The 25317-nt window shown below is 45.0% G+C and overlaps 1 protein-coding gene across 1 annotated transcript in view; it reads right to left on the bottom strand.

The window, feature by feature from the left end:
- Arhgap26 (Rho GTPase activating protein 26) overlaps positions 1–25317 on the bottom strand; it is a gene marked incomplete at its 5' end in the record, with an annotated part of 285967 nt that overhangs the window by 12523 nt on the left and 248127 nt on the right. Inside the window, 2 exon segments of the mRNA NM_001395140.1 lie at positions 434–525; positions 5853–5963. Coding sequence (NP_001382069.1) covers positions 434–525; positions 5853–5963 — 203 coding nt within the window.

Below are 25317 nucleotides of genomic sequence, written 5' to 3'. Positions count from 1 at the left end.
AGTGCAGGTGACGTCACGTTGAGGCGTCTGCTTTGTGCTCTCAAGGTTAAGGGAGGATGAACAGGAGGGGGATCACTGCCCACATTGCTGTCTGGGGAGTGGGCCTTGCCTGCCAAAGACAATGGGGGCCCAGATCCCAAAGGGAAAACAGGACAGCACAGTGCACTTAACCTCCTCTGGTGCCTCTGCCCAACTGCCACCATCCTATGCTCCAGTCTCTGGACTTTGACTCTGTCTAGCCCACAAATGCTAATCACCAAGGCCAGGTACAGTGTCACTCAGAGTTGGAAACAACTCAATGACTAGATTCTATATGGGTCTACCCAAGGGAATACTCCAGAAGTCTGATTTTGAGAAGAGATTCCCATGCCCCCAGGTAGGAACTTCATCCATCTGCTTCCCCTCCATTTTTGTGAGGGGGCAGGAAACTCACCATTATCGAAGACGGTGCCTGCCGTGAAGGAGAGTTCCGAGTCGTGCTCAGCTTTGCAGGCGTACAAAGCCTTTGCCTTCCGGAACGGTGTGCTGTGAGTGGGAAGGCAAGTTTATTCAACATTGTTTGCAACCCCAGAAAGCCACAGATAGTTCATGTTTCTTCTTTCCTTTCCCCGTAAGCCACCTAGTCCTCTCTCCTGGGAAGATCCCGGACAAGGCAGCCAGATGGCAAAACAGGAGGCGGGCAAGTCAGAAAGGCCACAGGAGAAAATTGAGGAGGAATCAGGAAAAGGCCATACGCTTTAAGAAGCCACAATTCTCCAAGGTCACCTTGTTCCTCAGAGAAACTTTACCTGGGAATTGTAACAGCCGGGCCTGGGAGGACAGAGTGCTTTCAAGTAGGAAGAGACCAAGGGCTCTGCAGAATTGACCAACAGTTGCTCTTGGAGGCTGACAGTGCCCTGTGAATCCAGGAGAAACTCTAGCAGAGCCACGTTTCAGCCAGGGGCAGGGGTGGCCATGAGTTCCCACAAATGTTCTCCATGGCTAAATGGGACAACATTCTAGAGCTGGAACTCTTCAGCCACAAGGGTAGCAAGGACAGAGGAGGTGTATGAGGTGGCGTGTGAGCTCACATGTGCACCAGTGTGGTAGTTTACAGAGGACAGGGAAGAAGGAAGGGACGGACGGAGGCTGAGCTTGTGCTCTGTCTTAGGACCTCTTTGTCAATGGGTATTTGGCAGTGCTCTCTCCATGCTCCCACAATGGCCTTAAGGATATTTACTCGTCCTATGGACTTGCAGATGGGACCATAAGTAATAGAACTGAAACTGAGCTATCTGTACATCACTTTCCATGCAGCCAGAGTTGAGGCTGGCACATTTCTGTGGGGAAAGGGCCAATCTTTGAGCTCTGGAAGGCATGTGGTCTCTGTCGTAACTACTGCATGCCACGCTGCTGCACACAGCGGCCAGGGACAACATGGAAACAAACCAGTGAGGATTTGTTCCAGTAAAAAGTTATCTACCAGAAAACAGGGGCAAAGTTTGGCCACCACAGGCCGTCATGTGATGTCACTTGTGAGAGCAGGGTAAATTTACTCTCTTCTGTCAAGTTTGACTTTGGCACCTGACTATTCTCAGTAGTCTGTAGACTTTTCATGGGTCAGAATGACATCTAACTGTCAGAAGGCTAGTCTTTATTTGCCACAAGTGACTTTCTCCAAGTCATCTGGAATTCAGAAGCACAATTTTTAAAAAAGCCAGGCACACATGCTTAAGAAACAAGTCAAAAGATGTATGTCATTTAATTTCTCTTCACTTGACAATCTGAGAGGCTGGTGGAGCTGGTGACACACCAGTTCCCAGTGTGCACTGGTTTCTAATGGCTGAGGAGGGGCGTGGTCTCGGATGAGGCAGAGCATCCTGGATCTTCTGAAACACTATTGCTTAGGGATGCCAAGTTCAGGCTCTCTTTGGCAAGGGTGAAGCATGGGTGATGGAAATCTAGAATGGGGCCATTCCTTCTAGTCCTGGGTCCATGAAAATTGAAAGATAGACAATTGAGAGAGTCTGTTATACAGTAGGGTGAGCAAATTGGTGGTTATCTAGAATGTGTGCCAGGAAAAGATCAGTTTACTGCTGTTCTCTCTGGTTTTCTTGTAGCCAAGGGATGGTGGTAGGAAAAGCAGAACTGGGAAGAGGGAGGATAATGTAGGGACACCAGGGATGAGGAGAGAAGCCTTTAGCTTTCATCAATTCCAGCTGGAAAACAGCTCTTCTCATCTCATCTCATTAAACAATAAGCCTGCAATGTTGGCTAGCAAGGGCCTAGCACTCAGTGTGTAGCCTTTGGGGTCGGACAGAAGTATACTCCTCTCCCTGCCTCCTGCCCTGACTACAGGGTGGAAACAGCCAGAAGGCTGTGAAAGGCACTAAAACAGCCAAGCATGTGGAGACTTGCTTGCATGGTATGCAGGGTAAAAGGGGAATACAGGCCATGGGAGCCAATGGAGGCCATGCTGAGACGGGCTGCCTTCTGAGGTCAGGGTGCCACAGGTGGGCACAGTTTGAAGAGACTAGGGAAGGCAAGGTTTCTCTGGGTAGGGCTCTCCTAGAGGTTACTTAGTAAACTCGTTAAATAAAGGAAACAGAACAGAATAGAAGCCACCCAGGAAACTGGTAAGTGGAAAGTGCAGAGGCCATGGTCTCTATCGTCCACAATTATTATTTGAAGGGATTACCATTCCACCAATATTAAAAATTTACAATTTAGTAATGAAATACTAAGAAAACAGTATATTAAAAGTAAGGATGAAGGTGAGGAGAGTCTGTTTTTCTGTAACAGCTAACGATCTATGAGAAGATCCTCTCCCGACTACCTAACAATGTACAGAAAACAGAGGGACTCAGAGAGGGAAGCATAAGGGGTCTGTTTATGCATGCATGCATGTGTGCACACACATGTACACACACACACACACACACACACACACACACACATGCTCTGTAGTGCTGGGGAATCAAGCCTTGGGCAATGTGGATATCCTAGGCAAGCACTAATCTGCATGTCTAGCCTTAGAGGACATGCTTTTAAAGGGAGTTGTCTCCATTCCCAGAAGTATGCTCACCAGAGAAAGGATACCTAGTCAGATCTGAATTTCATGCAAGTAATATTTTAAGTGTATTTCCATAAGATATCCATATACTAAAAAGTGCATTTTTTATGTATGCCCAATCAGAATTGAACTGAGTAGGTTATATGTTTATTTGCTTTGCATATCTGGCAACTCTTATTGGGGAAGCTATGCCTTGTTAAAAGTCTGTCATGGCTGTCAGTCTAGTACCCGACAGCTCCCTCTCAAAGTCTCTAAGTCCTACCCCAAAGGAAGATCATGGGGCTAAAGGTTTGGGTTTGGACACTCTGGCTCTGAATGAAGGCAGTGTTGTGGGTTGTTTGGACGTAGCTCCCATCGCAGCATTCTTCAGCTCTGGACTGGGCCTTCAAGGGCATGAACAACTCTGGAACCTTCTGCTGGTGCTGGTTCACTTTTAATTTTTGCCTCTGAGCATGGAACGAGGCCAGGAAAACACTCAGAGGAATTTCCCTCAAATGCCCTTGCAAGCTTGCAGAATGACAACCCACTCTATGGTGCATGCTACTGGAGGAGGGGCCAACTTGCAGTGGCTTGATCATTAAGGCAGTTCCCGGGGCCCAAGTACAAATTAGGGGTCTGATGTGGGGGCTTCTTGGGAAGGGGAAGAACAGGGAGAAAAAGTGAGGGGAATGTTAAAGGGGACCTCCTCCAGGGCCCCAGTTCTTCTGTGCTGAAAAGGTACCTCTACTTCTGAGCTTGAAACAAGAAGCTCAAAGTAGCTTGAATGGAGAGGAAGCCATTCCCATGGGTTTCCAGGACCCCTAATTAGGCCTCATCCAGAGTCTGTTGTTAAAAGCCTTGTCAAAGGAGGGTAATTTGAAATTTTATGTTCTTTCAGTCAATTTGGGGAAAGGCAACACTAGACCTGAACAATGGGTGTACGCCCCCACCTCTTGGCTAGACACTGTAACAGCAATTAGGGTCTGTAACCAGTCTCTGGTCTCCCATTGGGCTATCTTTCTAGCAGGGTCCTGATCTCTGCTTATCTTAGCATAAGCGGCAATTTGGTGACACCCAATTTCAAACCCTACTGTGGCTTGCCTATTTCAAAATGACAGATTCCTGAAGGATTGTGGGACAGCATCATGATGGTGGTCTTCTAACAGAGGCCAGAGGAGGCAGTACTGAGCAGTCATTTACTTGCTTCTAGGCCAGCCCCATTCCTCTAATGCCCAAGACTACTTAATAAGTGAGTGCACCATTGTAGTTGTTCTGCTCTAGGTCCTCATGGGTCAGCGAGTGACCTAACTGTAATAATCCACATGGTTTCTGGTGGCTAGGAAGTAAGCGTCTCCATGCTCAGTAGTGGGCAAATGCCTGAAGTGTTAGGAAAACAGTACCTAATCTTTACTTTCTTTATGAGGTGAACGTAGTGCAGAGCAGTCAGTCTCTCCCATCGTCCAAGACTAACCTATGTAGAAAGTCATGTCTCACCCAACAGAGCTGGGGGCTAGGATGGCCCAGAACCTTAACTGGGGCTGCACAGGACTTTAGAGTAGAAATGCTGGGCAGATGGCCAGGACACCTCACTCTGCCATGGCTCTCAGTTAATGAAATGACAGTTAAAGACCATTTGCTTGTCTTCTAGTTCTCACATGAGGACAGAACAGCACAATAGATGTGGAGATGCTCATAGGACAATAAGTCATGTGCTTGGAGACACAGACAGCACAGCTTTTCTAAACAGTGAGTGTCAGCTTTATAGATTAGGTGAGCCTGTTGGGGGCATTCACTCCTATGGAGAAAAGGTGGGATGTGGAATTCTGACCAAGGGTGCTCACGATGCTTCTACCTGGACTCTTGCACTTGGCCTGTTGAAGTCAGAGGCCTTGTTTGCAAGATGCCCAGCAGAGAAGTCTGCAGGGTCCTTGTTCCCCACTTTTCCTGAATTTGAAGAGCTTCTTTTCTACAAAGAACTCAAGACAAACCTGTGCCACTTCACTGTAGAGCTCTGTGAGGCGGGGCTGCAGCAAGGCCCTCTGGGAGAAGAACTAGGTCAAGCTACTCCTACACAAGGTGGTGCCTATTCCCATGAGCGCTCAGGGTTCATGGCCTATAGGCACAGGAGTGCACTGGGAGGCCAGAAGACTCCTGGAGTACATGGGGGTTAGGGAGGTAGAAGCCCCGAGTAATTCGAAGAGTAAACATTTCCCATCTTCGACTTGTATTCTGGGTTATACTTGTCTCTGTGGATCTGGTCTCAGTGGCTAGCTGTCAGTGCTCAGGGTTATTGGCCCAACCCACAAGCAAATTGTGCCAGATACTAGATGATAAAGATGTGACAAGGAAAGGCCACTTGATATCTCAACATTGCTCCCTAGAATATTATCTTCCACCAAAACAGGGAGAGCCCGAATGATTCGGAAAACCATTCAAAATAAGTGCTAGTTTTGGAGATCCCTGTTCCTGGCAGCAAGGGTTAATTCAGAAAAGTGGGTAAAGGTTGGTGTTTTTTAAATGCCATGCAAGGCCATGCGTATTGTGCCTCTTGGCTTCGTTTCTTGGGATGGGATCGCAGGAGAGCAGAGGAGACCCCCAATGTCCCTGACCAGTGCTGCATACACAGGGACAGGTCAGTCATCATCCGTGGTTTTACCTGGAGTCTTCATGGACCACTTCTTCTGGCCTGTCAAAAAGCAAGTGCAGGTTTGGATGGCAGGGAACAAAGTTGACGAGGAGGCTGAACACTGCATGAAGAGAGGACCAAGCCAATGAGAGAACAACGGCAGCAACAGAAAACCAAACAAACCCTGCCACAGACCTGATGGGGGATGAGTCGCTGGACGTGGATGAGGTGGGCATAGGGCTGGATGGCGCCGAGAACATGGGCCATGATGGCGAGAGGGGTGAAGTTGGGCTTGGATTCGGGGGGCTGCAAGACATAACAACCAGAAAACTCATCAGCACATAGGGAAGCCACGATGGGAGCATGGGCGGTTCATGGGAAGGCCAAATGACAGGGCGCTACAGCAGAACACAGAAGCATCGAAGTCCAGAGGCATGCCGTCAAGTCTCCGTGCTCCAGGTCAGTCCTCTGCATTTTCCAAGGGATTCATTTTCCCTGAGGTTGTGATGCACAGACAAGCCTCTCCAGCCTGTCTCACTTTCCAGGTGACCTGAGGGTCCCCACTATCTACTTACCCCTGGCCACTGGTGGACATGCGTTGGACCTACCTACATGAATCGGTTTCCACGTGTTTTGCTGCCTGCTTTGGAGTACACTGACCTCACTCTCAGCCAGCCTTTAGCTTTCACTGTTGTGCACTTTTAAAGTTATGCCTCAGCAGGAAGGAATATTTTTCTGGGCCACAAAGGCCATTGAGACAGAAGACAATTTGCTGTCTACATTTTAACTGCACGGGCTGTGCGCCATTGCAGACCACGCCAGGGGACGGCGGGACGGGTGCGCCCCTCAGAGACAGCACCTATGGTTGTGAGCAGCTCCCTGGAGGGGCACAGCCCAGGTCTGTGCTTTCTCTCGTGCTCAAAGGATAACCCCAACCAAAGGGTGACTTTAAAAGAGGAACCAAAACCTCAAATTGTCCATTTTATAATGTGACCGAAGGGGTGGAGAGGAAGGGTTGAAGTTATTCACCATAATCTATCTGGCTTATAGATTTTAGTTAGCCATGTTGGCCATCTGACTTATTTCTGCAAATTATACAAACACCTTAGCATCTAGGTAAAAATCACAGCATGTCTCAGAAAGTGCAAACACTGGTGGCTGAGAAGATGGGAAGTCATCTAACTACCCACAGTTCCCAAACCTTAAGCTGCTGGACTGTTTAAATCTCTTTATAGAGGTGTGAGGACAGGAGAATGCGTGTGTGTGTGTGTGTATGTGTGTGTGTGTGCGCGTGCGCGTGTGTGTGTGGTGTGTGTGTGCATGTATAAAATGCTGTGGCATGAAGACACGTGTCTGCATTCAGAGAAAACTGTGTGAAGTTCATAACCTTCAATGAATCCGATTAAACATTTTATTAAGCGTCAGCATGAGTACTGTACGATGACTCCTGTGAGCACGGACGTACTGTTCCTTCACTGTATCTGGACTGTCTATGCCATCCCTGCAGGTATTGGAGAGATAACTAGTAACTACACTAGTGGCACTCTCTAAGCTACTCAACCAGCTCACCGACAGGCACTGCTGGAATTCCCAGTGCACAGATGTGAAGCCCTGGTCTACGGGCGTGAGGCTTGCCAGCCTCTATGTGACAGGGCAAAGATTCACCAATGCTGTGGCCCAAAGCCGGGCTCTCATTGCCAGTGTTCTGTCTCTGAGAGCACTGCTCTGCTAGCCCCCCTCCCCCAAAAGCTGCTTAAGAGAGCATTAGTGATTCTCTTAATCGCTGATTTATGAGTTCCCTTCAGATGTCTATGACATTTGCAAGGGAGAATGGGAATACAGTAGCTGATTTGGTAAGACACAACACAGTAAATTCCAATAGACTCCATGGTCCTGTGTGCAGGTTTCTGTCTGCTAGACTCACCTAGCAGATGGGATTCATACAAGGGAAGAAATAAAATTCAAGAGTAGATCCTTTTAACAATTTCTTCAATCCATCAAGGGCTCACTGAGAAGCACCCATAATGAACAAAGCAGTAGGAAGTCCTGGAGCTTAGAGCGTATTTGATAAGATGCAACAGGTGACAAGGAAAACAGCAATAGGGACAGTAAGAATCGATCGCTGGTGGAGGCAGGTGACTCTTGCTGTGAGCATCTTACTCCTGGGGACTCTCGCTTCCCTAACAGCTGTCCCTCACCAATGCTGTGCAGCCTTCCTCAGGACGGTGCCTACAACCAAGGCCAGACTTTCTCAGGCCTCTGTCTGTCCCACTTCATAATGTGCCAGTCAGGAAGGCCTGAAAAGGACTCCTGGATCATGGCCAAAACCAGAAAACTAAGTGGTACCAGGGGAGGGTCAAAGGAACAACTTGGGCTCAGAGGCCTGGTCTAATCTGTTCCTGTGGTAATACCACAGAACAATTCAAAAGGATTTACAAAATAGTTTAAAATTCCTTCTTTATTGAGGAAATGCCCGTAGCCTCCTAGCTCATCTGCACGGGAAGCATAGTCTGCGAATACAATATGGCTTCGGAGTGTTGTTCTGTACCCTCAGACAGCTCAGCAGTTCCTGGCCAGGAAAACATGGCTGAAATTATCTGTGGTGGGGGTTGGGGGTAGAATGCAGGGCAATTGTAACTTCTGTAAGAAAGAAGTGTCTTTTCACGTCTCTTGTCAACTGCCACAATATTAACCGCTCTCTTTAATGTCTAAAAGCATTTTATTAGCTTGTTTTAGTCATAGCAATAACATTTATTTGCTATGAAGTGACCAGAATTTAAAATCTATTACCACTGTGCTGGCGTTCATATAGTAATCATGCGCACACACACACTGTACAGTTCTTTTTATGATCTTTTCAACTACTAAAGCAATTATGCTTTTCAGTTTATACTTCAGAGGCAAGTCATAGATGTCCCTGTCAATAGCACCAGCACACATTTTGATATGCTGAAGAGTGCTTACAACAACAGAAGGGTTGTACACATAGAAGTGATCCTCCAAGAGACACTGAGACATTCTCCTTTAGTTTTGATGGAATTCATACAGCATATAAGGAGGGACTTAAAATGAGCAGAGATGGTGATGGTGGTGATGATGATGATGGTGGTGGTGATGATAATGGCAATGATGGTAGCCCATATGTGTATAACCATCAGTTTCCTCTTTACTACAGCAACAACTGGCTATAGGTTATTTATTAAAATGACAAGAATTAACAACAAACAAACAAATAAAAACAAGTCTCTCACACTGTTACAATCCCAAACAAATCAGGCTGACAGAAAATGGTCAATTTCACCTTCGGCCCTAAAACCTCCAATAAGAAATTCTGGATTCTTTTCCCACTAATAAAGCCAAACATAACAAACAATAGAGGTTAGAATGGGAGGAAATAACTTTCTAACTAGAGTTTTAGCAGATGACCCCTATAAAGGCTTCTTACAGCCCTCAGCCCAGCTGGGTAGTTCCCAGTTGAGTATCCCAGCACATTCTTCACGCTAAATACTCCTGGAGTCCTGCCAAGCCTTCATAGGCCCAACTGTGGCAGTAACGGCTTTGACTTCAGTGGGGAAGGAATATTTGCCGGGCTGGTTTGCATTCATTTAGAAGGCTTGCATCGGCTATAGTGTGCTGGCCCATGGTGCCCTCAGGAGCAGCTCTCTGCCTAGGCTGTTCCTGTGACATCCAACACAGTGAAAGAGTTACAGTTTAGGCAGAAGATAAGCGGAAGGCTTGGCAGCGTGTGAGCTTGTGGCGGATAGTTCAAGTACAGTGTGGTAATGTCATCAGCTTGACACGCTGTGTGGTGAGTCACTTGAAGGATGGAGTCTGTGGTGTACCCGCCACAGCTTGTACTTGCCAAGCTGGGGAAAGCATTACCTGGGCAGGTTCCCAGGAGAGACAGCAGACCCTTTACATCGTCAGTCAGGGCTTGTGTGAGGGGAAGGGTGCTCTGACTGCAGACATAAGCTCACCGGTAAGAACAAAGTTTATCTTGGACGAGGGATGTAGGCCATAGCGTGTTTTATCTACAACATGCAAGGCCCTGGGTTCAATCACAGTATGGGAGACAGAGAGGCAAGAAAGCTTACCCTTCCAAATTCTTATAACCAGATTATGATTTTGTATAAACATGGAAACACACTTTAAAAAGAACAGTGGTGAAGTTACATATAATTTACAGAACTGATCATCACTTTACATCTTAGCCAATGCCTTCTGACTTTTTGGGATCAGCATAATATTATATACATGGCTATTAGGTCATTGTGTTGACGTTGTTGTTACTCAATATAAGGATTTCCATTGTCATTTAATAGGCTCTGGGGCATCTTCAGTGGCTACAGGGCATTGTGCTGTACGGTGTACCCGATTTATGTAGTCATTCTGTGTGCACATCAGGTCGCTAATCCCCTGTCAGCTGGTATAAATAGCGCAGCCATCACATCCTTATAGAGGATCGCTGCCGGTGTGTCACGGATTGTTTCCTTAGCATAAATTCCTGGAAGTAACATTAGTGGGTAAAAGGTTAGGGATCTTTTTTAAGGGTCATGCTATATCCTGCCAAATAGCTTTTCAAAAGAGATCTGGTGAGCGCATTCCAGCAGCACTGAGCACTGTCCTGTCGAGAAGACAGCTCGCTTCGGTTTAAGGTTGGCTTAGATTCCCCAGCCCTTTCCTCGTATGCCTAATGATGTACAAATGAGTGTGATCTCCTCTCAGTGCTCTGATTCTACTTGGAAGCAGTATTAATCTCTCTAAATTATATTAGCATTATGCTAAGAAGTCAGGAAAGCACTCGGACAGACGCACAGCCACACCTACGGGCACTGAATACCTAGGTGAGGGTGGGGCGGAGTCAAGAGAAACGGGAGGAGTGAGTATTCAGCTAGCCCAGAAGAAGACTAAATAGAAGGAAAGAAGAGAGGATAAAGGCTTCTGAGCCAGCATCGCACTGTGGAGACACTTGCATTTATTCCTCAGTCAGACGTGGCCCATGATCTGAAGGTTAGAGTTCAGGCCCAGGCTAGGGCAGACCTGCAGGGATTGATACTGAAGCCATTATGGCCAGTCTCATGGTCTCATCTCTCTGGTCTTTATCCTCTTCCCCAGTAAGGAGATGGAAAACCAAAAGCATCCTGGGTAATACAATTCCAGATCAGTGAGTGCCTGTTTCCTGGAAAACACCCCTTTATGGTTTGCCTTAGGATATCAAGCTAAGAGCAGGGCAGCCACGTCAGCTGGCCGAACAGTGAAAGGAGCGCTGGTCATCAGGATGACAAGAGTGGGTCTGAGCAAATGATACAGAAATAAAAGATTCCACCATGGTGTGCGTACTCAGCATTTCACATCAGACACTGTGTACACGCCGACCTTCAGGAACTTGCAGAGTGTGGTTTGAATGTAATGAGTAGAAAAAAAAAAGGGCTCATTTGTCTCTGAACCTCATTCCGTGTTCTTTCTTGACTTACAAGTGTGTCTCTGTATTTACACAGATCATTTCTCTTCACCCTTTATCTTTATATTCCTTTAAATCCTGATAACTACAGAATGATTCCTTCTTTTAATGATGCTAGCTTAACAGTCATGGGCAGATGCTTTCAGAAAACACCTTCCCAATAATTTGCATTAAAATATTCAACTAATCCACAGCAGTTTTTCTGATTTCTGGCTTCAAAATTGTCTGAAAGATAAGTTTCAGATCAACTTTAAACTCCGAAGGTGTGGGTGGATGACAGGTAACCCCAGGCTTGAAAGCAAACTAACAATCTTAGCAGAGGTGTCTACTGTCCTAACAGCTCACTCAGTGAACAGTGAATCTCCTCCAGACATGAGTCAGAGAGAGGAGCTATCACTCTGGAATGAGATGCCTGGACAAGAGCCCTAGTTCAACCCCTCACTGCGAAGAAAGCCCTCGATGGAAGGAGGCAGGGGCTGGGCCCGGCACTTCAGTTGTGCAGGTGGTAAGCTCGGTCTTTCCTGGTTTTAATCATACACTCAGGTACATCCAAAATGGCCCCTAAAATTAAATATATTTGTTCTCTTTCAACCAAAGAAAGCTCACGGGTTATACTCTATTTGTAGGATGTCCTAGGCATTTCTCTTTGGGAGGAGGCACTGTGAGCATTTAGCACCGGATATTACAAAGTATCTGGATGTTTACTAAGAAGTCCCAATGCCTCCTTAGTAAGCATTGCTTATTAAGCATATAAGCATATGCTTATATTGATATCTTAAGCTGATATAGGAAAACTGCCACTGTCCATCTAATGAATACTTTTACCTACAAAACGAAATTCATGAAATGGAAAGAAAAGACAGTGGCTTTGGGCTGATGCTTCTGTTCTACCGTAAGTTACAGCAATTGTTCTGATGTCAGGGAGGTATAAACTTGGTTCTTAAAAAAATTTTTTTCTGCAAGCACGGGGTAAGAATGATATAAATGATATAAATATAGCACCCATAGATTAGATCCTCTAATAAGATAAAAATGTAAGGTGTCCTTCTATAAATAGTACTGGAATAACTAGACCTCTCACCTCACACCATACAAATCAAATCATTTCCAGGTAGACCATAGACCTTAATACCAAGGCAAACAATTAAAGGCCACAGAAGATAAATCCAGGGTTGGGTTTATCCAATGGTGTACTATAAGGGAAAATACAGGTAGCCTTGACTCTATTAAAACATTAACTGTGAACCAGGTATGGCGCCATGTACCTACAATCCCACTGCTTGGGAGGCTGAGGCAGGAGGATTGTGAGTAGAGGCCAGACTGGGCTACATAATGAGTTCAAGGCTAGTAAGACCCTGTCTTAAAACAAAACAAAAATAAACACAATCCAACTCCCCAATAAAACCCAAACAAGTGTGCTTTCGTTAAAAGACAGCATTAAAAGAAAGGAGAAAGCTCTCTGACACGTAAACAAATGTGCAACTCCTTACTGGTTTCTTGAACTGCTACTACGAATAAGACATGCGGAGCGGAGACTTTAAAAGGGAAAGCCAAAGAAAAAGGGTTGAGCTTTTCTGTAAGCCAGGAAGAATACATGAAAGCCACAAGCCTGTGCACCTATAAAATGACTAGAAGGTGGGCTTCAAATACAGAGACGGCTGGTGTTTCTCATGTGGAACATCCCCCAAACCATTGAATTCTATTGACCAGGAGATAGAAACATGGCTACAGCCATTCTGAGCAACGTGAAGATGCTGTCTACAGTCCAGCAGCTACATTTCCAGGATGTCCCCTTGAGCACTGTGCATGCGTGTCCTGATAGACAGACAGAAATAGTATGGCTCAGGTGTAAAGTGCCTGGCAGCACAAGGACCTCACAGGTTCCCTGCCCAGAAGAAGCCGGGCGAGGTGTTCACTAGAACTAACAGGGCTGGTGAGGCAGACAGGTGGATCCCTAGGCAGAGGCCAGCAGGCCTAACCTATCTGGAGTGCTCCAGGCCATGAGCCCCATGCATGCTGTCTAATCCCGAGATGCCACACCTGGAGCTGTCCCTGCCACCATTGTCCAGAGTATACAGCGCCTTTAATTTGGAAGAGTAAAGCCTGGAACCCTCAAATTTCAGGAAAAGAAGATGGGAAATACTTTTAGTGCTTCACTACACCAGCTCACTTTATCACAACAGAGGTGAATGAGCCACGTGTACAGGGGTGGCCCTTTAAACTGTAGAGCAAAAGAGACTCAGCCAGAAAACATTTCCAATAAAATACTACTTTTATGGGAACATGCTATCATCATCATTCCCAGACTCCTGATTACCAAACTCTTCCCTTTACCTCTAACAATGAAGAAACAAACAACTGGGTGCTGTAAGGGCAGTGGAGCATCTGCACAGGAGTGAAAACTGTGGTGACATGTGACTGTGCTCCGGCAGGGCGGGGCTCAGCCTCTGTGCTGCAGCTTATACATGGTAAGTGTCCTTCTGAGATCTGTGTGGGCCCATCTGTGTAGTGCTTAAACCTCTTATTTATTCTTATTTTATGTGTGTGAGTGTTTGGGCTGCACATATGTATGCATGTGTACCACATGTGTGCCTAGTATCAAGGGGGGGTGATTAGAAGAGGGGTTGGGGGTCTCTGGAACTGGAATGATGGATGGTTGTGAGCCATCGTGGGAGCTGGGGACGGAACCTGGGTCCTCTGCAAGAGCAAGCAGATGCTCTTAACCACTGAGCCATTGCTCTAGCACACCCCACCCCCCCCCCGTATTCCTTATTGACAATGTCACAGTTTTAAATGCCCCCACCCTTCAGCATATCACTGAAGTGCTTTCTGCCGTCCTTAAGAATAAGGACGTCCCACCAGAGAACATATGTTCAAAGTAGCTTCATTCAGGAAAGACGCAAACCTGTGGGGCACTGAGTATGTCAATCAACAATATACTAAAGAAGGCTCTGACACAGAAATACATGTAAAATGTGGCTTGTTTCAACTAACTGATGAAAATGTTGTGACAAGGACATTGTCACAGGATCCTTAACTTGGATTTTCCTGAGCATCAAAGACTGGGTACTGACCAGTTTGGTGACTTTACAGGGTGTAACAACTGCTTTCAGGAGGTAAAAATATTAGTCTAACTAATTACTGCAAACATCAATTTGTGCTCACCATTTTGGAGAGAGGTCAGATGGTGACAGAGAGAAGGCAAGAGACTGAGACAATGGCAGTGCTGGACTTCTAGTCTTCGTAGTGATTGTGTGGGTATTTGATGAATGATAATTAGTAAGTCACTTTCTTCTATCTTATGCACCCTTTTCACTATGAAATATATTTTAAAGCTAGCTTAAAGCACAGACAGTGGGACATACTAGTCACATTCTCCAGGGGTGCTGAAGTTAAAGGCAGCTTGTAGTGTGTGTGTGTGTGTGTGTGTGTGTGTGTGTGTGTGTGTGTGTGTGTATCTTTATGGTTTAAGTAGTTTTAGGTTTATAATAGAATTGAGCAGAGGGTACAAAGTTCGCTTGTCCAGAGACAAACATTGTCTTTGCACTTTTAAATATTTTTCTGTACTGTCTACCATCTGAACTGCTCACTGTACTCTAGAATGTTCGAGAAGGATAAAGGTTAGCTTAGATTTTGTGTCACCAATCCATGCCCTGGGTGCTTTTCCACATGGCAGCTCCCAACTGATGCTGTTCTCCACCTTTTCAGTCAGGTGCCATCAAGACTCTTCTTGCAACCTTCTGTGCACCCAAACTGACCTCCCTACTCTGCCTGTCTCACTGGCAGTTTGTGCAGACTATTTTAGGCATTTTTTTTCTTTAGTGAAGCTATTAAATCGTCCACAGCCTTTTTTCTTTCTGGTGCATGTTGAAGTCAGGGAGGATATCTCTGATGTCACATTCTGAGTAGGCTGGACAATATGTTACAGACACAGCGAGAGGCCAGACCATCTGGCCTACTTTGCTATACAGCCTCCTCTCAGGGAAGGTTTCTTGTTTGCACTACTCAGAGGTGAACAGAGGGAATTTTTAATAAAAGTCAAAATGGTGACTAGCAGAAACAAAAGAGTATCTAAAATTAGCAGTTGTGGTCTCGGATTTTTCAGCCTTACAATAACCCCTTAAAGATAAAATAAGGAGCCTAAAGTAATATCACACTCAGAACCTCCAGCAACAGAAAAGGGGTTTTGCTAATGACACTGGTTAGAGGGGTTAAATACTTAGAGCCTTACCGAGGTCCAGATACCACAAAAGGCTTATGAGGCAGAGAGATAAGGAGAGGTGAGTTCTGATGCAAAGGCCTACACTCTCCACCTCCCTTCCAAGTGAATGGCTGACTCCCCTTGAGTTCTGCTGTCTACTCAGTAGTCTGAGCAACGTGGAGAACTGTTGTGCTCTGATTTCAAGCTGCTCGCACGTCCTCTCTATTCTATCCTCAGCTTCTGGCCCTGCTCCTTCAGAGTGCACACCAGTAAAACTCCTGTCTCCTCCTTGCTTTTCATGAGGTCTCCTGATAGAGAGCAGGGGTGCGGGGACAGTGGCCTTTACTGTGATCTTTCTGCACCATATTTTTAGTTCTGAGGACTTCCTGACTTGACTGTAAAAACAAATTTGAATGATTTTCCTGCAAAGTTACCTTTCACTGGGGGAAATAAAAGGAATGTTAACATTTGTGAATAAGGGGTTGGGGACTTAGCTCAGTGGTAGAGCACTTGCCTAGTAAGCACAAGGCCCTGGGTTCGGGCCTCAGCTCTGGAAAAAAAAAAAAACAGAAAAAAAAATCTGTGAACAAAAACAAATGGAAGGAATAGGATTTTCATATTCTCTTCCAGTTCTTATTCTTCAAACATGGGGTTTTCAATGAAGTAGATACAGCAAGACAGTAATAATTATGATGTCACAAATTAGCATTTCTGTTTCTGCTAAATTTGAGGTGGATGTGAATCAACTCTGGACCATGTATTTGTTACTAAGCAAAAATTAACACAGAAAACAAAACCAATTTATTTTTAACTGGTTCTTTCAGAATTTTGTGCAGCGTTTTGATAATGTTTATCCCCTCTCCAGACACTTCTCCCCATCTTTGTGCACGCCCCCTCCCCTATGAGGTGCACTTGGTTAACTTAGAAGAAGCATTTTAGTGATAATTTTAAAACATAAATTTTTGCCATGTATCTCTTTTTTGAAGCACTTCAATGCTTCCTTGCTGCTCATGGGACAATGACTAAGACATTCTCAAAGGAATGGCCAGTCTTGCTTCTGACTCATCTGACAGCATCCTACAGGTACACAGACCTTCTAAACACACTGCTTCTAAAGGTGGACACTTCCCACTGTTTATTGAATGTAATAAACCCCTGCCCCTGGCGAGTTGCATGTGGAGGTTTAGTTTCTCGCTGCAGAGCAGCTTCCCCAGCTCCCTCCACCTGGAGAGGTCTTACCTCCCCCCAGCTCCCTCCACCTGGAGAGGTTCTTACCCCCCAGCTCCCTCCACCTGGAGAGGTTCTTACCCCCCAGCTCCCTCCACCTGGAGAGGTCTTACATTGCCAGCAAATAAAGTTCTAAAAGGAGAGGGATGAGAAACAATCATAAAATAGTGATTCGATTCCTGGATCCAATTGTACCTAAGGTTAGCTATGTCCCAAGACTTCTTCAAATGCACTCTTAGAACTTTCATCCCAACCCTCCAACCTACACAGGTTTCCCTTACTTGAAGGCCTCTCATGGTGAGGACCCAAACCCCTTTCCTTACTCCTCTCTTGTGTGCTTTTCGCCCTCTACCATGCTACCGGGGATTGAACTCAGGGCCTCATGCATGCTGGGTGGGCACTCTTATCTTGAGCTATAGCCCCAACCCCTTTAAGCACCTGCATATATGCATCCATGGCGTGTGTGTGTGTGTGTGTGTGTGTGTGTGTGTGTGTGTGTGTATGTTACAGAGTCTTGTCATATATAGTCTGAGCTGGCCTCGTGGCTTTGAATGTAAGAGTCTTGAACTCCTAAATACTAGTATTACAGCTACCCAATTCTTCCTCCATCCCTTCTTACTTTTTCCCTCCCGCTTTTTTGAGACATATCTCAAGTAGCCTAGGTTGGCCTGGAACTTGACATATAGCTGAGAATATGCACAGATTTCTTATTCTCCAAACTGAACTCCCTATATACATACACTCAAACATGAGACTTCCAGGCATGAGCCACCACACTAGCCTTCCCAAACCATGGTCACTGAATGACCATGAAGTAAATAGTTTAGATGTCAGACCAATAAGCAAACTTGAGGATGTTATGTAGCTATCCTGTATGGCCATTTAAAATATTAACTGCTTTTTCCCTAATCTCTTAAGCCACAAGTAGAGTAAACAGGCAGAAACTGTAGCCCCACCCTATCTGGATCTGGCCCAGGAATCTGAGATTGCCAACCCTGTTGTCACAGCAGCTGTAGTTGACGTGTGCCTTGGGCACACTTGAAGCTCCCCACTCCTTGTTCCTGCGGGTGCACAAGCCTCGGCCTCTAATGTTCCTGTGCTTGTGCCTATCCAGTTATTCAAAGCATGCTTCAAATGCCATCTCCTCCCTGACGCTTCTTTGATATCACCAGGAGTCAAGGAGCTGCACCTTCCTCCTCGTACGCCTTGAGGACTGTATTTCTCTCCTGGCTTTGACTCTACCTTGTGCTGTCACTATTATTTCCTCTTTGAACTTCTTCTTATGCACTACTGTAAGTTTCTTTGAACTGGTGATATCCAAAAGCTAGGTTAAAATGAAAAACTCCACACCTTTGCAAAACATTTTAGGAAAGGAAATATGTGTCCACCAGGGACCAAGGGCCAAAACACTGGCAGCCAGGGAAGCTTGACATTCCAAAATCAGAATTATGTGAGGTCAAAGGGAACTGCTCTTTGTGGTTGGCCAAAACAGCTCTGCAGCTAATCACTTGCTCACCAGCCAGGGTGACTGTGCTTAAGACAAAAGAGATATGCTGTGTGGGGAGTTTCCCACATTCTTCTTTTCTTTTCTTTCCTTTTCTTTTAATTTTCTTCTGGTAGATAGAGAGAGAAAATGTTGGGTGGATTTGTGCACTTTGGTATTCAGTCCCAGTCACCACTGGCTTCCCTCTTCCAATTGGATAACACACAGGGCTGTCCCAAGCTGTGCACATATGCCCAGTACCATGACTCAGACTTGGCTGATCTCACAGGTATGCTTTAAATCTGTAACATTTCTAAATTCTTTAAATTGATCTCCCTAATAAAACATACATCTCTAGCCCTTTCTAAATAATAAAATATCATTATTATTAAAGAAAAAAAAGTTCAGGGGTTGGGGATTTAGCTCAGTGGTAGAGCACTTGCCTAGCAAGCTCATGGCCCTGGGTTCGGTCCCCAGCTCCGAAACAAAAAAGAAAGGAAAAAGAAAAAAAAAAAAAAAAAAAGAAAAGTTCATCTTCTATGTCCCATTTACAATTAGCTGGGCTCTCTCAGGGACATCCTGCTCACACTTGAGAAATTTCTTAGACACCAAACCCACTTTTTTTTTAACCTTTGTAAGAGTGTAATATACATTTTTAGAAAGTCTATTTAATGTTTTGAAGGACTAAATAATCAATGTATTAAAACACTCTTATCCATCCAGATGCTCACATTTGTGTTTTTCTAAAATCTTAATTTTGTTATCATTTGTTTGAATGGTATACCGAGAAACAACTATTCACTGTCACAGAGTATTCAGTGCTCCTAGGAGAGCTCAAAACAGAAGTTCTGTTGGTAACTTAGATGCCTTGAAATTCTTCAGTTTTCAGTGTACAACCTTGAGAGCACGGAGAAGGTGTGCAACTCTTCCTAGAAAGGTTCTTTCTGTCACTCCCTGTCAGGCTCCCCCAGCCATCCACAGACACAGATCTGCCGTGCCTGGGCAGTTCACAAACCGAGTGTATCTCGTATGGTCTTTCGTGAGCTGTTAACTTCACAGCATATTTGTGAACTTTGCTCCTGTTGGAGCATGTGTGCTAGTCAATTCATCCTTACTGCTGAGTCATACTGCACTGTACGCACACCTACCGTCTGCTTATGGATTTGTAAGATTTCTGTACAGACTGAACACAAGTTATTTATCAGTGATGATATCTGCAAATATGATTTTCTATTTGCATTGTCTTTTAATTTTTTCTTAAGCGTCTTTTGAAAGGCCAAGCTTATTTTTTTAATTGATTTTTTACAGATTCTTTGTTTCACATCATGCACCCAAAACTCATCTTCCTGTCCCTTCCTATTCCCTTCTGCCCTGGCAACCTAGCCCCCCAAAAGAAGATAAAAATCAAAAATCTAAAAAGTAAACAAAAACAAACCAAAACCCCCAAACAAATAAAAAACCCACAAAGTGCAGAAAATATCTTGTTGTGGAAGCTGTAATATGTGACAGTGTGTCACACACTATACCCTTTTGTCTACACATCTTTACTAGCACATGTTAATTGCAATGAGCTGTTGGTCTGGTTCAAGTCCTCCGCTCCAGCTACTCTGGATCCTCACCAGGACTCCTCTTGGTGATCCAGTGGCTGAAAATGCCAGACTGCTGGTATTATTCACTAGGTTTTTCTCCTGCAGATGGTTCTAAGAAATCTTTATCTAAAGAATGCATTTCCTCTCATATTTCCTTCTAGAAGTTTCCTGGAAGTGTCTTAATTCACCTCCATGTTTGAAGAACAGGGTGCAGGGCCTCCTCTAGTGTTCCTGGCACCAGGTTCTGGACCCCTGAGCAAACTGGAAGCCCCTTCCCCTACAGCATTTTTCTACTGTGCATTTTCACCCACAATCTACTGAACACTTCTTGTTTTATTTAGGAAGCATGTGTTGGAAGACTTGAAAAATATATTTTGGGTTGTTTTAGAGGATATTCCCTTTAAAAACCTCGGAATCAGGTCCAGTGGGACCATCTGTTAAAAGAAAAAGGAGAAGGCAGTTGTCTGCCTGCTGGAGCTGCACTCTCGTCGGTGACAGTGCGATCACCTCCTTGGTGAAGGAGTTGACCATTACAGCAGGTCCCCAATGCAGCACTGCCTGTATTCAGAAGACTTCTTGATCCTAAGCCCAAGGTTCTTCTCCTGTGCCTCTAAGGTACAGTAAAACTCCAGCCACTGAGAGCCTGGTGAGTGAACTGTGCTTTAGCCCTGTTTACTTCCTAATACTATACATTCACCCAGCATTCCTAGGTGATTTTATAAAGCAGGAACTGGCAGGTCTCAGGAACCCAGTAGAGAAGATGCCCGGGCTGCCTCTACCCTCAGCCCACTCATGTTCAAGTACAGTAAACATAAAAGTAGGAAAGAGGAAGAAAAAAATACCAGTTTGTACACTTTTTGTAACTATCCTTGTAGAATTCCTGCTTCATGTGTTTTCTGAAGTGTTGACTATAAAATGACTGTGGAAGAAATGAACTTATAAATAAGTTAACAGAAACAACACAAGCATATTGGAGGTCCTTGCTCCAAGAATATTTTGATTATTGTGATTGTAAAGGCTTAGCGACTATCACATGTGATATGAATATTAAAATAATGGACTTTAAGCAAATAAACAAAAGTAAAAAGAATTCACTTTACATGGCATTAAAAGATAAGAAAAGAAATTAGTCAGAGCAGTGTAGAAGCAGGTGCCTGAGTGGGAAGGCGGATGGAGTGGTATGAAGTCCGTGGATAGCAGCTTCTTAGGGGAAATGCCTGAGCTGACATTTTAAACCCAACCATGGAGCACTCTTTAGTGTCTGCTATCTGGGATTAAAACTCACCCAACCTCCACTTTCTCCCCTTGCAATCTTTTTAAGAATAGCTTTGCTCTACGACACTGATGGACGGTGTTTAATGGACAAAGTCTTATTTTGATAGAAAGCACAATCAGGTAGAGATCAGTAGGAAAGGGCCGGCTGCAGCAGAGTTATCAGCAGTGGCTAGTAACAGCTAAACAGACCTGCTTCCTGGCAAAGCTGAAATGCCGTTCTGTCTGGGGAACAAATGCTTGCCTCTTCAATGATGTTTCTATATGTTCTTAAAGGGAGCTGTGCTTCTTTCTTTGGGGGAAAAGTTACCTAAGACCCAAGCAACCAGCCACAGTGCCTGGGGGTCCTTCATTTGTATTGCTGCACCTCGTTCACGAGGGGTCGGGGATCCGAAGCATGGTCAGACATCACAGGGGCCTTCCCTATCTTAGGCCACTGTTCTACACCAAATGCTTCTGAAGTCCATTCACATTTTTCAGCAGGCTTATGGCAGTTTGTGCACAAAGGCGTCCATTCTGGTCCAGTTAGAAGTTACCAGTCCGTATTTTCATCCACTTGAAACATAGGTGACAAGTTTTCTATGGTGCCGATCTCTCTGTACATCTACAAGCCCTTTCTTATTGCCTCCCTCCCAATTTACCAGGACAAAATGGTACTCTGGTTGTCCTAGAGCTCCCTGTCACTCCCCTGGGCTGCTGTGCAAATGGAAGGGGCTTGGGAGAATCTTCCAAGGAAGAGAAGAGTATCAGAAACTATAGCGTCAGCAAATTATACAAATGAAAGACAAGAAAATGTCCCTTCCAAAATCTTAGGCTAGCAAGCAGCTGAACAAGGCCAGCAGGGTTGTGGCACACGAAATCTATACTGACCATGCTATCCTTTCCTTGTACCATGGGTTTGGATGAGCAGTCAGAGACTGCTGGGTTCCTACTGTGTCCAAGTCAGTTTGAACCTTGAATCTTATTCCTTTAAAAACCGACATTCATTATTTTCAGTGACATCACAGTAAAGTGACTATGGTTGTTACTGCTCTTTAAGCTTCACTGTTCCTCACGGACGACCAGAAGAACAAGGCCAGAAAGTCAGTCAACAAAGACAAAGACCTAGTAAACAAGTCTCCAGGCAAGGCCCAGAAATGGTCCCAAGGTAGCAGACTCCTCAAGCTAGCATTGTTTAACAAAGCTGTGCTGGGGGTTGGGGATTTAGCTTAGTGGTAAAGCGCTTGCCTAGGAAGCACAAGGCCCTGGGTTCTGTCCCCAGCTCCGGAAAAAAAAAAAAAAAAAAGAACCAAAACAAAACAAAACAAAACAAAAACCAAAAAACAAAGCTGTGCTGGACAAACTCTGTAGAGGAACTCCCAACCACAGCTCATTACTCTAGCTATCACCCCCACACCCCCAATGCACCCCCAGAAACTGAAGATTTGAGGTGCCTTGACCAGGGCAGCCTTTTAGGAGCTACTAAGTAAAGGACTTATCAAGTTGGTTTCAAATCACAAAGCCCTGGTAATTTACATGAGAAACACAAAGGGCAGAGATGCCCCAGCTGCTGGCAAAGATACACAAACAGGCTCAATCGCGCATTTAGAAAACAGAACTATATTTTTAAAAAAAGAAAGAAAACTTGTTTGAATAAACTTTTACTGCTTTTGGCTCTAAAATCATATGTTAAGCTTTTTATCCATGGAATTAATCAACTTTCAATACTGATCTGCCATTCAGTGAGAAGACTAAAGGAGTCTGGGCTGGAGTAGGTTGAGACCCTGTCCTGTGAAATACGGTACCTCCACATTCCCTTCCAGGGTTTAAGGTTACCAAGGCTGTAGCCTCATGGCAGTTGGAAAAGGAGAATCAGGGTCAAGAGCAAACCAGGTCTCGGTTGAGACAAGACAGGACGCGGACACAAAGCCCAGCGGCTTTCTAAAACATCAGCTATCCCTGGCAGGAGAGCGCACTGCTCACATGCTGCATCTAGGCTGGGCACAACTCCTTGCCGCTGGCTTGGTCCAATCACTTTGTGCAGGCTGCCTTGGTTCTCCAGTGGGGTTAGGGAGTCTGAACCATTTCCTAAGGTACACACAGTGGCAGTGCCAGGCCTGAGCGTTTGGTTTTCCCCTCCCTGCACTCTGGGAGGCACTTATAGGGCTGATGACTCTATATGCCACGTTAACAAGTCTAGTGGCCAAGAGGAACCTGCCTGACACAAGTACAGTAGACTTGGAGGGGTCTGTCTGATGGACCCAGAATCTGCTGAAGCTGTGACAATGCTAGTTTCCTGATTTCACAAACACGCATTACACAGAAAAGCCTTTGGAAACCTCTCAGTAGTTTGATGGGCTGTCTGTTTCCACAGAATACCTGCTATACCTGATGGAAAGACTGCTAAACAAAAAGAGTATTTTAAGAATAATGAATCAACAGTCGGCATGAGAGTTTGGGACCAGGCGCCCTCCAGTAGTTCTGAACACTGGTTCTACTACCTTGTTCCCATATCACCCGGGAAGATTTACTTAGCTTCTGTGAGTCTTATTCTCTTCTCTTGCAAAACGGGGATCATTAATAATGCCTACACCCTGGGGACTGGTGAGAAATAAGTAGATGGTACACACAAATGTGCTTAATCCGTTAAGGCTTGGCGCATACTAAGTGTTTACTAGTCGGCAGCTGTTGTGAGTAGGATATGCTTGGCTAATGCTGTAAGGAGAGGATTCTGTTTCGGAATGGAAATTAGGCTAAAGGACGCAGTACTTGATAGCTGTGCATCTGTAATGCCTAAGGCATTGAGATAAACAGAACACACATGGATACCATGCCTTTAACTTTGTGGAGAGGGAGGCCAGGTAATGTGTATTTATAAATAGCTCCCGCATGGATAGAGGACTCTGAAGCCCTGGATTCCCTAGTGAGAGGGAGGCTCATTTGTGGAAGCCCAGCCTCTTTTCCCATAGTCCAGGAGGTGGTACCTGCTTTCCTACTGGCTCCTTTACTTCCTTCCACTGGTGTCACCAGACGCCTTGATGAGCTTCCTGAGAAGCACTGGACCCTATTCCCATTGAGGATGACGGGGACCAGGATCCCCACAAACGCCAAGATCCACTGATACTCAAGCATAAACACCGAAGCATGTGCACATGATCCCTAAAGTAATATAAATGCTATCTGGAAAGCCGTTTTCCCCTCTAAATAACATAGCAGTAAAGGTCTGCATGTGTTTGGCACAGATGCAATTTTATTTTAGGGATACAATTAGTTTTCAATTTGTCATGCGTTAAGTATATCCTACAAGTGTTCATGCGTTGAAACTTAATCTCTACTGTGTGGTACTGAGGGGTGGAAACATGGTCTGACTGGGGCGTGTAAAGGTGAGGTCTTTGGAAAGAGGCAGGATTGGGTAAGGCCATCAGATAGGATTTCCATGAATACCCAGAACTTTAAAGGGAGAGGGAGAAAGACTATGGCATACACTCTCTGCCCCTTACTATACCACCCAGCAGGACCACCCAGCAAGAAAATTACCACCAGGTATGACTTTTTTACCACATGTCATCTAAACTTTCTTTCATCCATTGATCTATCAATCCATTCATCCATCCATCTATCCATCCACCCACTCACCCATCCATCCATATATCTATCCATGCATCCATTGTTGTGTGTATGTGTTCACAAAAGCCTGTAATCTCAAGTGTGGAGGTAAGAGGACAACTCAATGGAGTCAGTTCTTTCCTTCTCTCTTTACCTGGGTCTTGGGGATTGAACTCAGGTCCCCAGGCTATCACATTATGCTTTTCCTTAGTTTTGCCTCATGGCTGCCAATGGGCTAAATGCTGGTTCTTTAGTAGGGTCACTCCTTTGGGGAAGGCAACCCTGGAGAACATTTAGGGAGAAATTTGCTACAGTGGGTTCAAAGTGGAAGGGGCAGGCTGTGCTCCTGGAGACGTGTGGATGCCTTTACCTCTTTGCTTATAGCCTTGTAACTCTGTTTCACTCCCTTCCCTCGCCAGGAAAAAAAAATGTTGGGAAAAAAGAGCTGGGGACAATGCTTGGCACACAGAAAGCATCTCTGACATAAAGGCAGGAATCCTTAATGAATTTGATAATGGAAGGCATTTAAGGACGGGAATCAATACCCTTAGTATCCATATATTCCTACCTAGTTTTCCAAAAGCACAGCTAAGGAGGAAGGGCCTGGGGGTTCTATCGGTTCAAACAGCACATGCACACGCATTTATGTGAAATACAGAGAAGAAGCTCATTGTTGCTAATTCTAGCTACAGACAAAATCCAAGCTTAAAGTACAAAATCAAGAAATAACAATAATCAGAACCCAAATCAAACTAGACATCAAAATGCCCACCTGTCAACACACTGGTGCCAATTTTAGATTATTTTATATGCATAATCATGCTTGTATGTTTTGCATCTGT

The sequence above is a fragment of the Rattus norvegicus genome, chromosome 18 (assembly GCF_021556685.1).
Source record: "Rattus norvegicus strain SHRSP/BbbUtx chromosome 18, alternate assembly SHRSP_T2T, whole genome shotgun sequence".
Taxonomy (NCBI): domain Eukaryota; kingdom Metazoa; phylum Chordata; class Mammalia; order Rodentia; family Muridae; genus Rattus; species Rattus norvegicus.
This window is presented reverse-complemented; position numbering and strand designations above follow the sequence as displayed.